Source organism: Perna viridis, chromosome 1 (genome assembly GCF_037379345.1).
Source record: "Perna viridis isolate PV_CMFRI_1.1 ecotype Kerala chromosome 1, ASM3737934v1, whole genome shotgun sequence".
Lineage (NCBI taxonomy): Eukaryota > Metazoa > Mollusca > Bivalvia > Mytilida > Mytilidae > Perna > Perna viridis.
Window position 1 is genome coordinate 47,179,927 of NC_142445.1, and position 14,604 is coordinate 47,194,530.

At 29.8% G+C, this 14,604-nt stretch overlaps 1 protein-coding gene across 2 annotated transcripts in view; it reads left to right on the forward strand.

Moving 5' to 3' along the window:
* LOC148629058 (kinesin-like protein KIF16B) overlaps positions 1 to 14,604 on the forward strand; it is a 33,830-nt gene that overhangs the window by 15,557 nt on the left and 3,669 nt on the right. Inside the window, exons 20-35 of one of the 2 annotated variants that reach the window (XM_088543166.1) lie at positions 883 to 968; positions 1,853 to 1,938; positions 3,683 to 3,736; positions 4,159 to 4,339; positions 5,544 to 5,636; positions 6,333 to 6,494; positions 6,795 to 7,606; positions 8,708 to 8,780; positions 9,227 to 9,372; positions 9,947 to 9,970; positions 10,677 to 10,862; positions 11,186 to 11,234; positions 11,807 to 11,854; positions 13,103 to 13,225; positions 14,114 to 14,203; positions 14,391 to 14,471. In XM_088543166.1, coding sequence (XP_088399292.1) covers positions 883 to 968; positions 1,853 to 1,938; positions 3,683 to 3,736; positions 4,159 to 4,339; positions 5,544 to 5,636; positions 6,333 to 6,494; positions 6,795 to 7,606; positions 8,708 to 8,780; positions 9,227 to 9,372; positions 9,947 to 9,970; positions 10,677 to 10,862; positions 11,186 to 11,234; positions 11,807 to 11,854; positions 13,103 to 13,225; positions 14,114 to 14,203; positions 14,391 to 14,471 — 2,294 coding nt within the window. The remainder of the gene's footprint in view (positions 1 to 882; positions 969 to 1,852; positions 1,939 to 3,682; positions 3,737 to 4,158; positions 4,340 to 5,543; positions 5,637 to 6,332; positions 6,495 to 6,794; positions 7,607 to 8,707; positions 8,781 to 9,226; positions 9,373 to 9,946; positions 9,971 to 10,676; positions 10,863 to 11,185; positions 11,235 to 11,806; positions 11,855 to 13,102; positions 13,226 to 14,113; positions 14,204 to 14,390; positions 14,472 to 14,604) is intronic. The other variant, XM_088543169.1, reaches the window with a different exon arrangement.

The window sequence follows — 14,604 nt, forward strand, 5'->3', positions numbered from 1 at the left end:
ATGTTGGTCAATGACTTAATAATGATAATAAAATACAGAGTATAAACAATAAATCACTGACAGTCAGTGACTTGAGAATCATGCATTTATACAATTGCAGTTCTGTAGAACAAGTGTTATTGGACAAACTAACCCATTGTTCCAAGCTTAAGATGTATCCCAATCAAAGTTGAGGAAGTGATCTTCACATGATATATTATTACAAAGTTGTTATCGTATGTCTCACAGGGAAAGTTGGGGGGATCACATGGACCTTTAGTGATAGCTTTCATTATGGTATAGCTAACAGGCAACTGAATACTGAAGATGCTTATAATTATAAAAGAAATGGTATTAGTATGATGTTTTATTTGGGTAAAATGTTCATATGATTCAAGTCAAATAAATGATCCTGTGTGGTTTAGAAATAGACTTCCAATAAGTTTTTAGAAAGATGCAGAATAATGTCTGCATTTATTGTTATTGTATTTGATTTTCATCATTTATTTAAGAATTAAAATAATTAAAATAGATAGTAGTGCTTTATGGAATGTCCCTATGTAATAAAATTTGATAATTTACATGTAAAATAAATTTGGTAGTTTCACTCTCTGTCTCCCACCTCCCCCCCCCAAAAAAAAAAAAAACAAAAACAAAAACAACACTAAGCAAAAAAAAATCACAATGCAAATATTAATCCACTTATAATAAACGAGATAATGAACTGGTTATTGTGAATAGCCAAAATATAATTACTGGTGTCAAGAAAGCTTGAAGATGAAATGTAGGTTTTGCATGAAAATTTGTTTAAATATGGGTGTTTTTTAGTATTCATGATCATTTTTATGTATTTCACTCTTTCCAATTAATTATTCATTTAAATATGATAACAATTTTTTGCAGGAGCTGTGATATTATTAGGAAAAACAAATATGTTCAGATTCAATAACCCTGCAGAGGCAGCTAAAATGAAAAAGGATCTCAGTAATGTAAGTCAGTATAAAGGGGTGAAGTGAAATTAATTTGACTCTATACAATTACCATACATAATGGGTAATACTTCAACTATCTATTATGCTTTTTGTTTGTTAGCAAGTTGTCTTTGTTGTATGACTGTTTTTGTTTGTGGAATGAAATTTTTGCAGTTTTAGCCTAAAATTGCTGAATCAAATTTTGGGGGTTCCTTCATACCATGAAACATTAATATTTTGCCCATAATATCACTAATAAACTGAAAACAATGCATTATATTTATTTACATTTATTAGAAATAAATCTGTTAAGGTTAAAAAAATGATGTTATGGCACTTGACAGGTGAGTTATTTAATTAGTGATCAATCAGTATACAGGTAACTGAACTACTGTGTAGCTGTCAACACTCAACCATCCATTAGACTTTCATTACACTTGTCTCTGAATTGCAATAATTAAAAATCAAGAAATTAAACAGTCATGTGAATTAATCAGTGCCATTCAGGTTGGTAATCAGGGAAAGGTTGTTTCGTGATCACTAATTAGTTACATATATAATTTAGGATATGCTAGGCTTATTTAGCAAAAAATTAAAGCAATATAAAAGATAAACTTTAAGTTATTTTTTAAGTTTTTTTAATTTTTGTGTTCTCTTGGTTATTGGGAAATAACACAAAAAATGGATTGCTGCAATAATTGCTGGTTATACAGTAGTTAGATGAATGTAACTTTGATGTTTGTCATAGTCTTAAACAGATTTCTGGAGAATGAAAAAAATTGTTTCTCTTAATCATAATGACTTAATGATATTTTATAAACAGCTGCAGAGATGTTCTAATTTGGGATTAGTTTGTTAATTTATTGTTTGATGTAACCTAAGTTTGTTTGTTTATTTGACAGTGTGGCCTTAGCTTGTCCAGGACTTCACTACTGAGTTACTCAGTGACAGACCTTAACCCTGAAAACTTGTCACAGTCCGGTTATTGGTAAGTTTAATAGAAACAATGGTTGGTAATAAAAGATTCCTCTAATTTTATTTTATACTTTTGTTATGAGAGGAATAGTAAATTTATTACCCTTAGGAACCAACCATTACCTGCCATAACAACAAAGGTAATAGTTGGTATTGAGAGGTAATAGATTACAGTTTCCAGAATTGTTGACAAATGTTTATTATGCTGAACCATAACAATACCAATATCAAGGATTTAAAAGCGTGACCATGATTGTTCATATGTGTATGTTCACACAGTATTGAGGTTTAACATTATTTTAGGATAAACCCAGAGAACAATCTGAATTTTGATAAGCCAATTAGAATCAGAGAGAGAAAAAAACGTTTGAAAGATGAGTACGGCACTATTGCCACGGTCAATAGTAAAAGCCGTTGACCAGGTAAATAGAACCATTAAGACTTTTAGGCATAATTAGCTGAAATGTTACACTTAGAAAATATATACTGAAGTGTGATCATATAATCTGTTATGACCTTTTTGCAACATACTAACAACAAATGACATTGGGAAAATGCAGAAAAAAACAGTGTTGTTAAAGACTAGACAGAAGCAAGTCTAGAAGGCATTTGAAAGGAAACTCATGTTCTTCTATTTATTAACAGTGTCACAGTAAGAACATTAACATTTTCTGGTTTATTTTGGTATGGTAGTAGTAGCCTGTGAATCGGGATGTGACAGAAATTAATTGACCATTTAAACACGAAGGCAAAGTTTTCAAATGGTCTTACTTTTTTAAATCTTACCATTACTTTGGTTAAATAAGATACAAATACAAAACATGTAGCATATAAACTATGTCGTGGTTAAAATTCAAATGAGTTATATATTAGAATTTGGCACTGTCAATTATATTATTGTAGAACAGTGATTATGCATGATATAATATTCACTTTTCTCCAGGAAATAAAATTGGTAACTACAATCTATAATCATTGCAGTTCTTCCCTGCACAAATTTTACCTTATAAATAAACCAATTCCCTTCTTCTAGGCCTAGGTGCTATAAAACTTATAGATTACTTTAGTATTAGAATATTCTCAATTTGCATGGTAACTCCCAGTTTACGGATTTCATGACTTCACCAACAGTTATTCCTAGACTGAAGTAATTTTCAAGTTTTATGGCACCTAGGGCTGTTCATTAAATGCACTTCCATAGTCTCTTCTATTTTTGCAGGTATTTTGGTTAAAGGAATTTTAAACAAGTGTAATTAGTCTCTCATAAACTCTTCTTTACTCATTTACTTGATTATAAGATTACATATGCTAGTCAGCTAGTAAAATTTATTTATAGAATCTTATCTTAATTTCAACATCAACCTTTTCAGCTGGTAATAAAGATATAAGAAAATGTATTTTTGTGTTTATGAATTTTTAAGAATTGTAAAATTGTTTCCTATAGGGTTTGATATTACAATTTAATTTTTAAAACTTACATGAAGCAAGATAAGGGTGGTTAGAAATATTTTTTTGTTTCTCTTTGGAGAACAATGCCTTATTGCCTATTTTAAAATCCATATCAATAAGATAAAAACTGAAAATCGCTTTTCTCACAATTATTTTGGCCATGAAAAACATAAAAACAGTGATATTTTTTTAGAGCAATGAAAAGGTGAGAAGAAATGCCTCTCCCTTTGTTGTCACAACAAATTACCTCTTCTTGTCCTCTTCAAGATCACTGCATATGTATGAGCAATCATGTTTATGATTTACAGGTGGGATGAAAGTGAAAATATATTTGAGGAGGACAATCTTGTGGATAATAAAAGGTACTGTGAAAGTATCATTGTTTGTTGGGTACCAATTTTCATGGTTTTTGTGAGTTTGGCAAACCATGAATTTTGGTTCCCAACAAAATTATATCATAATTATAGTTATTTCACAGTAATCAATTTAACAATTTCATATAATTTAAAAAATATCTTTAAAAATGTTTTACTGCATTATCTGAAAAAAAAAAAAATATATAAATATATGGTACTTGTATCATAAAGTTAAGAAAACTGTTGAAATCAACAAGAATTTTCCTCCAAAAATGTACTAATGAGTTGATAGTATGTTTTTGTTTTTTTTTTTTTTTTGTTTATTTATTTTTTAACAGATATATTAGTACTTCCAGTGAAGTCATGGTTTTACTTTCTTGTTACAAACTAGTAATTAAGTGTTTATGTAAATATTACTTATTGTATAGAAGCAATCTAGATGACCTTGAACATGTATACATGGAATCAGAACGAGAGAGAGAAGCTATGATTACTCAACTTGAGAAAGATCTTGAAGAGAAGAGAAAACAAATGGAAAAGTTAGAACAAGATTTTGAAGAATTACAACAACAAATGAGTGAGCAGCCAAATAACAGTCACAGAGAAAAGGTATGTGAAACTGATCAGGGGTTTTCTTGATACAGTATGACTTATAAGTTTTTTTCTGGTTTGGTGTCCAAAATGTACATTTCAGTTGTAGTAAAGTAGATTTTTAGCTCACCTGGCCTGAGGCCATGTGAGCTATTGCTATCACTTGGCGTCCGTCGTCATCTTCATCGTTAACAATTATACAAAACTCTTTTTCTCTGAAACAGCTTGACCAATTGAAACCAAACGTGGTATGAATGTTTCTTGGGGTATCCTGCATAGAACTCATATGGGATTTTTTGATTTGTCAAAAAACATGGCCGCCATTACTAAAAATAGAACATAGGGGTCAGACAGTAGTTTTTCACATATATCTCCTAAATCGTTAGGTTTATCTCATTTTTGACAGGTAAAAAGTGTTACTAAAAATAGAACATAGGGGTCAGACAGTAGTTTTTCGCATATATCTCCAAAACTGTTAGGTTTAGCAAAATTCTTTCAATAGCTGAAATGATCTATATTACTAGGACTACAAAAGTCTCCAGGGATAAAAGTTGTAACTCCTTGTAAGAGTTATTGCCCTTGAAAGGGGAAAAATGACTCCTTTTTTTAAGTTTTCAGTTAATATCTTGAAAACTGTGATAGATTAAAAGAAACTTTCAATTGTTGAGAAGATCTTATGATAAATCCTACCAAAGACTTTTTGAGTCAAAATTGTTGGACAACTTCTCGTTAAATTTATTGCCTTTGAAAGGAAAAATTCAACCAGGTGAGCGATTCAGGCTCCTGGGAGCCTCTTGTTGTGGTCTAAAATGACTCTTGGGACACTTGTAACTAAGTCAGAGCTACTTAAGAAGGTGAAGACGAATTGAAATTATATTTTACAATTCCAATATTTGCAGTTTCTGGGCAACCACAAAATAACACAAAAATTAGATTACTCCAAAAAAAATTCCAGTTTATAGATATATTTTCATCCTAGGATTTTAATAAAGCTCCTAAAATTGTCCATGTGAAAATTTTCAAATTTCACTTTTCATTAGTCTAAACATGTTTGTTCTTTTATGTCACCTGGTTTTTATGTTGATTTTCCTAAAAGAACTTTTTTTATTTACTTTGAAACCATAAGATATTCAAAGTTTAGCCTCAATACAGTAAAGTTGATTGTATGGAAATAATTTGTCACTTAAAAAATGAAGTACATTTTCTTTCTCAATTTATTTAGATATTTGAGATAGACAAAGAACTAAGAGACTTGGAGACTAGGGAAAACAATATTGAAGAGGAAACAAGACTTGCTAAGGAACAATTACAGATGGTAAGCAGATTTATATACAAGGAGAAGTAGAAAATTGGATACTTGTCTTAAACATGATTTACATGCATAATGCAGTTTCTTACTGCAATGTTTACCTAAAGGTTTGACTGTTATAGTTACATGTAATACATGCATCTGAATTCACTTAAGTACTATATAGTATATACTTTAAATTTTTATCTGTTTATAGAATGATCAGTTAGAGTTGAACATTTAGTTGAGCCACTTCAAACTAATTTTGATGATGAAAACTCTTTTATATAAACATTACATTAGGGATGGAGCATCAACAGTCATATTTATGTAGTGGATCTGAAAAATGAATGGGTAAAAATCATTCTGTTGGAAATGATGTATGTAATTTGGTAGTGATTGTTTGAAGTTTAATGCAAGTGCTGAGCAAATGTTCAAGGAAGTCTATTTCTGCATCTTAAATGGATTTTGTTGAATTTTTTACAGGAATGCTCAATGTCATAATTAAGTAGGCATGCCTTGAAGAAAAAACTAAACCCCTTTATGGATTTTAAGGGGTTTATATAGAAAGGTTAGGGATCATATGCAGATGTGCATGGAGGAATAATAGGATATTTGGCAAAATAAAGGTTGGGTCCCTGCAAGGAGAGATAATCAAACTTAAAGGTTTCACTCATGATAAAAATGTACTTCTATTAATAAAGACATACTATATTTTATCAGGAAATAGATGACCTTGAACAAGATTTTATAGAGAAGAAGACGAAGTTGACAAAGGACGTTACTGATTTGAGTGAAAATTTACAGAATTTAGAAAAACAATATGCAGAAAAAGTAAAGGAAATTCATGACAAGAAAACAACTGCCAGGAATGACCAGAAAGAGGTAGATAGATAGGTACATTAGGATTTAAAAGACATAAAAAGAGATATTTTTGATCTTTTGATAAAGATATTAACTTTAAATATTTCAACTTTTCAGGGATTGAGTTGTTTTGCATGGATGCAGGCATTTCAGTGTTCTCCCCACAGCAATGTCACCATGTTTTCTTTAAAGCATAGATATACATGTATTCTTTGAACATTTAAAAGTATTTTAATAAATAAACTTTTACTACAACTGAAATGCTCTTCTTCCAGAAATGATCAATAATAATTATTTCAAACATTTTTTTGTGCTATATAGTTACACCATTTACTTGAGAAAGAGGAAGAGGAAGTAGAATCTCTTCAGAAAAAAATACAACATAAGAGGAACTCTTTGCTAGCACACCAACCTCAGCTTGCTCAACGACTTGATGAGCTCGATGAGGCGGAGATGGAATTAAACTCATTTCAAAAGAGGGAGGAAAACAATCTCAAGTCAAGGTGGAATCATCAACTAGAAAGTATTACTCAAGAAAATTTAAAGGTCGAAGAAGCATGGAAAGATATTGAAGAGAATGAAAGAGAAATATTGAACATAAAAAATAAATTGCAAAGTTTGAGTGGAGAGGAAATACAAAACTTACAAGAGAAAGAATTCCATATTCAGGAAGCTAAAACCTTACTTAAGGAGGAAGAAGATAGAATATCTAATAGGGAAAAAGAGATATTAGAAAAAGTTGAAAACGAAATGGAAGAATGGGAAAATAAGAAAAAAGCAGAAATTGACAAAATAACCAGCATGCGACAACAAGTAATTGAGAAAGGTGATCCTGAATTAAAAGAACTTGTTGAAGATTTGTCCAAGAAATCTTTTAGTAAAAGTGAATTAGAAGGGAAATTGAAAATTTTAAGAAAGACTTTAGATGATGCTGATAGTGAAGAAGAGGACATTAGAATTCAATATGAGAAAACAGAAAAGGAACTGAAAAACCAATTATCTACCCATGAAAGTGCTCTTCTGTGTTTAAGTGAGGAAGAAGAGGCTGAAGTCAATGATATGAAATCCATGTTACAACAAATTAAAGATTACTGTGATACTGAAGTTTTAGGAATACAGAAAGAAAAAGACTGGTTAGTTTTAAACTTGTCCTATATAAAAAAAAAAAAAGATAAACCATGGACATAATTAAATTAATTAGACTGCTGAAGTTGTTTTCAGGTTTTAGTCACACGGCTGAGTGTAATGACCTTGTAAATAATCAATTGATAATAATTTATTATTATATAGATAGCAATGTTTTAACAAGTTCCACACACTCGTTAAATCTAGGCGTTCTTCGGCATTCATGATAATATTTTGGTCATTCACTCTTTCCAATGAATTGTCCTATTATTACATTTACTGTGCATATTACTGAAAAACACTGCACAGGCAAATATTTTTCATGTGAAATTTATGTTTATCGAGCTTCACATGAAATTCATGTGAAATTCATATGAAATTAACATGATTTTCATGTGAAATTCACTAAACATGAATTTCATGTGAACTTTTCGTGTGAATTTCACGTGAAGGCTCTATTCACCCAAATTTCACATGAACTCTGTCACTTAGTTTATTTGCTCATTTCAGGTGAAAATCATGTGAAATAATTTTGCCTGTGTAGTTTCATTGGATAATTGGCTCTATAAAAATGTTTCATGAGTTGATTAAGTAGTTACTTATATAGTCCACACTCACAATTACCTTACTACTTTTGTTCATTACTGTGTATTGTATTTCTATAAATAAAGTAATAATACCCGAAATGGTGTTCACATTCATAGATGCTTTGATACAGGTGAAATAAAATAAGGGAAACTTTTCAAATACATGTATAATTTTAATAATTGAATGTTTCATTTTTTTTGTTTTTTTTGTGTTATATCAGTGTTTAGAAGTTTTGACCCGTCTTACATTTTGGACATGAAGTGCCAATGCACTTTATTGAAAAGTAGTTAATACTTTTACATACCCATGAAACATTAAAAATGAAACATTAATTTCTGAAATAGCCATCTGTTGTTCTGGATACTTTTAAATCCATTAAATGTGATAAATACGTTTTTGATTTTATCTAATAAGCAAAACCTATAAGTTGAGTTTATTTTATATTTATGCTTTTGTTACTTTTACAATATGGAATGTTTAGGTGAGATCAAAATTATGACCTCAAATTTTGATTTTTCCAGTTTGAACAAACATCACTCAGAATTATGTCAAATTGATGAAGCTGGGGTTTCAGAACAGGATACAAAAATTCAGGTAAAATTTTATATTGAAGGAATATTTCAAATTTTTAAACATGTTATACAGAATGACCTGAACAAAAATTAGAAACATTCCTTGTAGTTTAATTTCTAATGTATTCATATCCAAATATAAGAATTTGTCCATAATCAAAACATTATTTGTTTGGAATTATTTGAATCATGAAATGTGGAATGATTGACATGATGGACTTCACAGTACCAAACCAAGTTATCCAAAATAACATGGTTTGCTCAGAGAGAACTAACCAATCAGAAAGCTTGTTACAAATTGAATTAAATAATATTTTTTAAAATGAAGATGAAAAGAGTGCAAACAAAGGTAGTTTTGTCTGTTAAAAATGTGTAGTATGAAACTTATTTGGCAAACACATTGCCCTGGAGCATTCCCCAAGACCATTGCTGTGAAATCTTTTTTTACTGTTATAATATACATTGTAGGAGTTTGAGGAAATGAGAAGATCGTATGAAATAACAAAACAAGAATTGGAAGAAATACAGAAAAAATATGATGATCAAAGAAATAGTGAATTGGATAAGATAGAATTTGAAAGGTTAAAGTTGAAGGAGTTGGAACATCAACAAAGGTAATGATACTTAGTTTTGTTTCCAGTCTGGTGTAATTACCAGGATTTAGAGTTGTAATATTGATCAAGATCATTCAGGATAACCCCTATGAATTGAAATTTTATTTACTTAAAGGTGCATTCTCCCTTTTCTTTACATTACCAATTATATCATTTTCCTGTCTTAGAATCACTTAGATAATGGTCCAAGCAAATCTTGTGTAGAAATTGGATACAAGAATTGAAGCAAACATTAAAAGGTAAGACTCCGCAAATATTTGGGATTATAAATATCCCAATGATGTTATTCCTAATCATTTCTATTACGTGGCTATAAATCTGTATGACCTCAGTTCACTGATTATTATACCCCTGCTTTGTGGTATATATACAGTGATCATCATGATGTCCTTCCACAACATTATAGTTACATTTTTTTCAGAAATACTTGCCATCATTCCTTTCATTATTATTTGATATTTTCTTTTTGCTGTCTTTTAATTGGACACACTAGTGCTGGGATATGTCAGCACAAATGTTAAAATTCATCACAATTATGAATATTGAAATATACCTTGTTATTGTTTTCTCTCAGATTTGACTCCACACCATTTGACAGGTACATTTTCACTTCCCATTCTCTGTGAATGCTATTGGATTATTCATGGGTTAGGCAATCATTCTTAATATGTTCAGCTATCATTGAAATTGATCTTGATTTATCCTAAGTGTATACATTTCTACTCCAACTGTATTTTGAAACTAATGGAATTTCTTTTTGTCTGTGGTAGAAAAATCTGTCTCCCCTTTTTAACTATTATTTTTCTTACACTCTCAGTCTTGATTTTTTTTTCATTTTTGATTCTTATTATGCATGAAATATATACAGCTTACAAATTATATTTAAGTTTTGTTTTTAGGGTTTTTCTCCTTTTTTTTATAATTTTCATTCAGGCTTTGTATCTGTATAGCTATTTATATGACCACAATTTTTTGTAGATATATTATGAAATGGCTATGTGTCATTGTTAAAAGTTATGTATTTTGTTTGCAATGAAAACAATTTTTTGCAAAAGTCTGATTTCTGAAATGTACAAATTGGCTTTATGCCAAACTGTAAAACAATATATAAGACCAAATTTTAACCCATCATAATATGTCTCCTTTGGGAGCACAAATTTATTATCACATAAGACAGGTAGTTTTCATTCTCAGATTCATTTTACATATCATACAATACACATGGAAATTAGAAGGATGTATGTTATCAGCTAAGTGTTTCAAATGAGAGAAATATAATATTACATTATGTATATTTTTTACAGGATAAATACTTTGGTGGAACAGGAAGTAAAAAGAAGAATGCTTGAAGAGAAAGTACAACGAGAAAATTTCAGAAAGAAAGAAAAAGAGAAGGAAAGATTAGAGAAGGCTGCAGAAATACAGAAAATTAGAGACATGTATGACAGAGAAATTAAGCAACTGAAGGATAAATTAAATGAAAATACCAGGTAATATGAATCTGGATTTGTTTTTCTGGTAAATTTAAGATACATCAATGTACCAATTTCCTGTAGAAGACTAATGTCTTGGTGGGTATAAGAAGCCTTTTTAAACATATATTGTATGGCTTTGTTTTATGATAAGGATGATGAATAAATATACTTGATATAACTATATGAAATTTGGAAAACTAATTTAAAATGTATACTAAAAGGAATGATTTATACATTATGTTTATCCAGATAAGAAGAATTAAAATGATTTTACAACTACTGCATTTTCTTTGTAATTTAAATAGTCAGACCTTCAGTATGTATATTTTTTTTTTCAGTTCATCATCCAAGAGTTTAGTGCCTTCCAAATCTAATCCTTATGTCACTGTAAGTTGTGTAGTATTAGTTATGAAAATAAAATTGTGGATATACATGTATAAAATTTATATGCCTGCCATTATAGACAGGATGTACCGTGGTCTGCCGTTATCTGTTCATCCATCTGTCCATGCAGAGTTCACACTTCACTTAATAACACACTTCACTTAATAAATCAAAAATACTTCCACTAATTTTCATTTCTAAATTGAATAGTTTCTTTCTATTGATGTGAGCTTGCTTGATTTTTTTTTATAGATTTCAATTTTACATTTTTGAGTTATGGAATTTGATTGATAAAAATAGTGGATTCTAAAAACTCACAATCAATTAATTCTGTTTTACAAAAATCAGTTTTTAAGCCTGACATATGAAACAAGTAAACTATTGACATAAGTTAACACATATATCTTTCTGAACTTACATATAAATATAATATTATTCACTATTGTACATGCTCAGTCAATAATTCTAAATATTTATCATAATTTTCATGCTAGCTTGCCAATTTTTGAAAGTTATACAGAAAATCAGCTATATTATTCTTAAAAATGATGTGTAGATCTTTTTATTTTTTTCAGAATCCAGACACTGCCAAGCAGACACAGCAAAACTTGAAAAATAAATTTGTAAGTAAAATTAGTATAGCAGTAGTAATATGCCTATTTTTGGCAAAAGATATATTTTAAAAAGTGACTTAAAATCTTTAAAATATATGAACACTTTACGAGTATTTTATTTTTTTTTTAATATTTTGATGAACATATCAGTAGAACATGTAGAAGATGGATTGATTTTATGAAGTAAACTTTCAGAACTGGGAAATTTTTCTGTATGTTTGTGAAAAATCCATCCATTGGTATTTAGATACAGTAAAAAATAGAAGAAAGCTTAACCTAAACAGTAGCAATTAGACTTGTCTTCTCTTACACCACTGAATAGAAATGAATGAAACTTTTACTGAATCTTTAATTGTATATTCCCATTGTGCACCTTCTATTTTAGATTTTGATCTTAATCAACTTGTAGGTTTTACACACTAAAGCATGGACTGTGTTATTGTAGGGAATGCATTGAACTTAACAAATGAATATTGAAACTCCTAATGACTTCAATGAAAGTTTATTGCCATCTGAATCTTACTTCCGCCTAAGCCGACATCATTGTAACGGCAACATCGACAATGGGAATGTAAAAAAATGTGGACATTATTTTCCTGCAATAATTACAACAAATCATAATTATGAGAATCTCGACAGTTATTTATGAATATGAGGACACCTGAGTACCCATCTCTTCTGTTACTCCTCTTTTGCCACTGAATGAAATTAAATGAAATTTTCACAGAATCTTATCTGCCATGGAAATTGAAATTTTAACATTTCTAGGCAACACAACAAATAAGAAACAAAAATTCCAACATATCACACAAGTTGTTGTAAGTGTTTCCAAGCAAAACTTGGAATTGCATTTTGCATTTCTCTAAAAGGATTATGATGAAATTTGTTCCAAAAGTTGCCAAAATGGATCTCTTGGATTAGATAAGAAATGAGTAATGTTGTTTTGTAGGTGTTCTTAATGCCTACATTTCTCAAATTATTTTTGATAAAATTTATACAAAAGTTGTTACAAATGTACCATGAATATTTCTGAAGAATTGAAAATATCAGCATGTGTGACTTTCCAAAACTGGAGCAAATGGAGAGCATTGAACACTGCTTCTTAATACATTTACCAAAGATAAACAGCATCACAAGGACCTACTCTAATTGAATACAATTAGTAAAGTACTTTATATTTTAATAGGGTTCAGACCTGAAATTTCCTTTTTGTTTGTTTTGGTTTTCAATTTCTATATGCTTTTCATTGTTTTCTAGAGTGAATCAACAGTATCTCTAGCAGGATCTCAGACAGGCAGCATTCCATCTATCAGGATCTTAATACCTTCCTATAGGTTACAAGGCCATGGATCAGATGCACATTATGCATATGAAGTCCAGGTATACATTTTTGTCATATTCTCTTTGAAATTTTTTTCCCAATCATTGTAGGATTGATTTTAAGATGAAAAAAAAAAAAGTCATCAATTGATATTTTTACACCCCTTGAAACCAATGTTTGGGGGTATATATATGAATCACACTGTCTGTATGTCTGTGTGATGTTCTTTTTGTCCACATCTCTTTACAGTGCAACTCTCCCTAAAATGCTCAAGGGATTTTGATGAAATTTTATATAAAAAGATTTGATATCCTTTATAGATGTGCATGAAGCAATACATTTACTGGTGGTAACTCCTAAGGGAGAGGGGTTTTACATGTTTAAAACTCTTAAGTGCAACTCCTCCTAATTCCTGTAGGGAATTCTAATGAAATTTAATAGGAATTGGTGCTATTTTATGATGTGCTTGAAGAAATACAATTACTGTCAGTGGACTCCAAAGGGAGGTAAGAGAACTTGAGGGTTATAATGTTAAAAACTTGAAAACTTTTCCTTAAATTCTCAAAGGATTTTAATGAAATTTCATAGGAAAGTTAGGCATCATATATAGATATACATTAAGAAGTATAATTACTATTGGAGGACTCATAATGGAGATGATGGATTTTAGGGGTTTTATATTCATATTAAGTGGGGCAATATTCTATTTGTGAGCTTGCTTTCAGTATTTTTAGTTTAATATGCCTTCACTAAGTTTCCTGAATTTAAAGTCTGTTCACAGAAAATCACAATCATTACCAGTAACCAATGATAAAGTTACAGAGTCATGCAGTAATGTTTTCACACCAGCTAAATTGGAAATTCAGTCTTAAAAAAGCATGAATTATCATACATGTACATTGGTATAACATGATTTTACTATAAATGCTGTGTATTTGTGTCATTAGATTGCTGTAGGTGATGAGAGATGGTGTATATACAGGAGATATAGTAAATTTAGGGAAGTACACCAGGAATGGAGAAGGAAATATCTTGAGGTAAAAATAAAACACAGGGTTTTTGCTTTGTTTTTCTCATGTAATTTATTTATTTTGTAAGAATTGTGATCCACCAGTTTTATATTTTTTTTTATTTGCTAAGTTTATATGCATATATTCAAGATTTTTTATGTTGATGCAGGTTTAGAACAGATTGTATTTAACTATGAATATATGTTGATTTCAGATTGGTGGTCTTGTATTTCCATCTAGAAAGTTATTCAGCAAGTCAGAAAAAGTTGCCTTAGAAAGACAGAGACTTCTTGAGGTATGAAAGTTGTAAACTAATATCACACAATAAGATTATCCTTACATGCACTAACATGATCATGTATTTTTACAGTTTACTCAAATATTATCATAATTTTTTTTAATGATTACATATATTTAACTTCTTAATG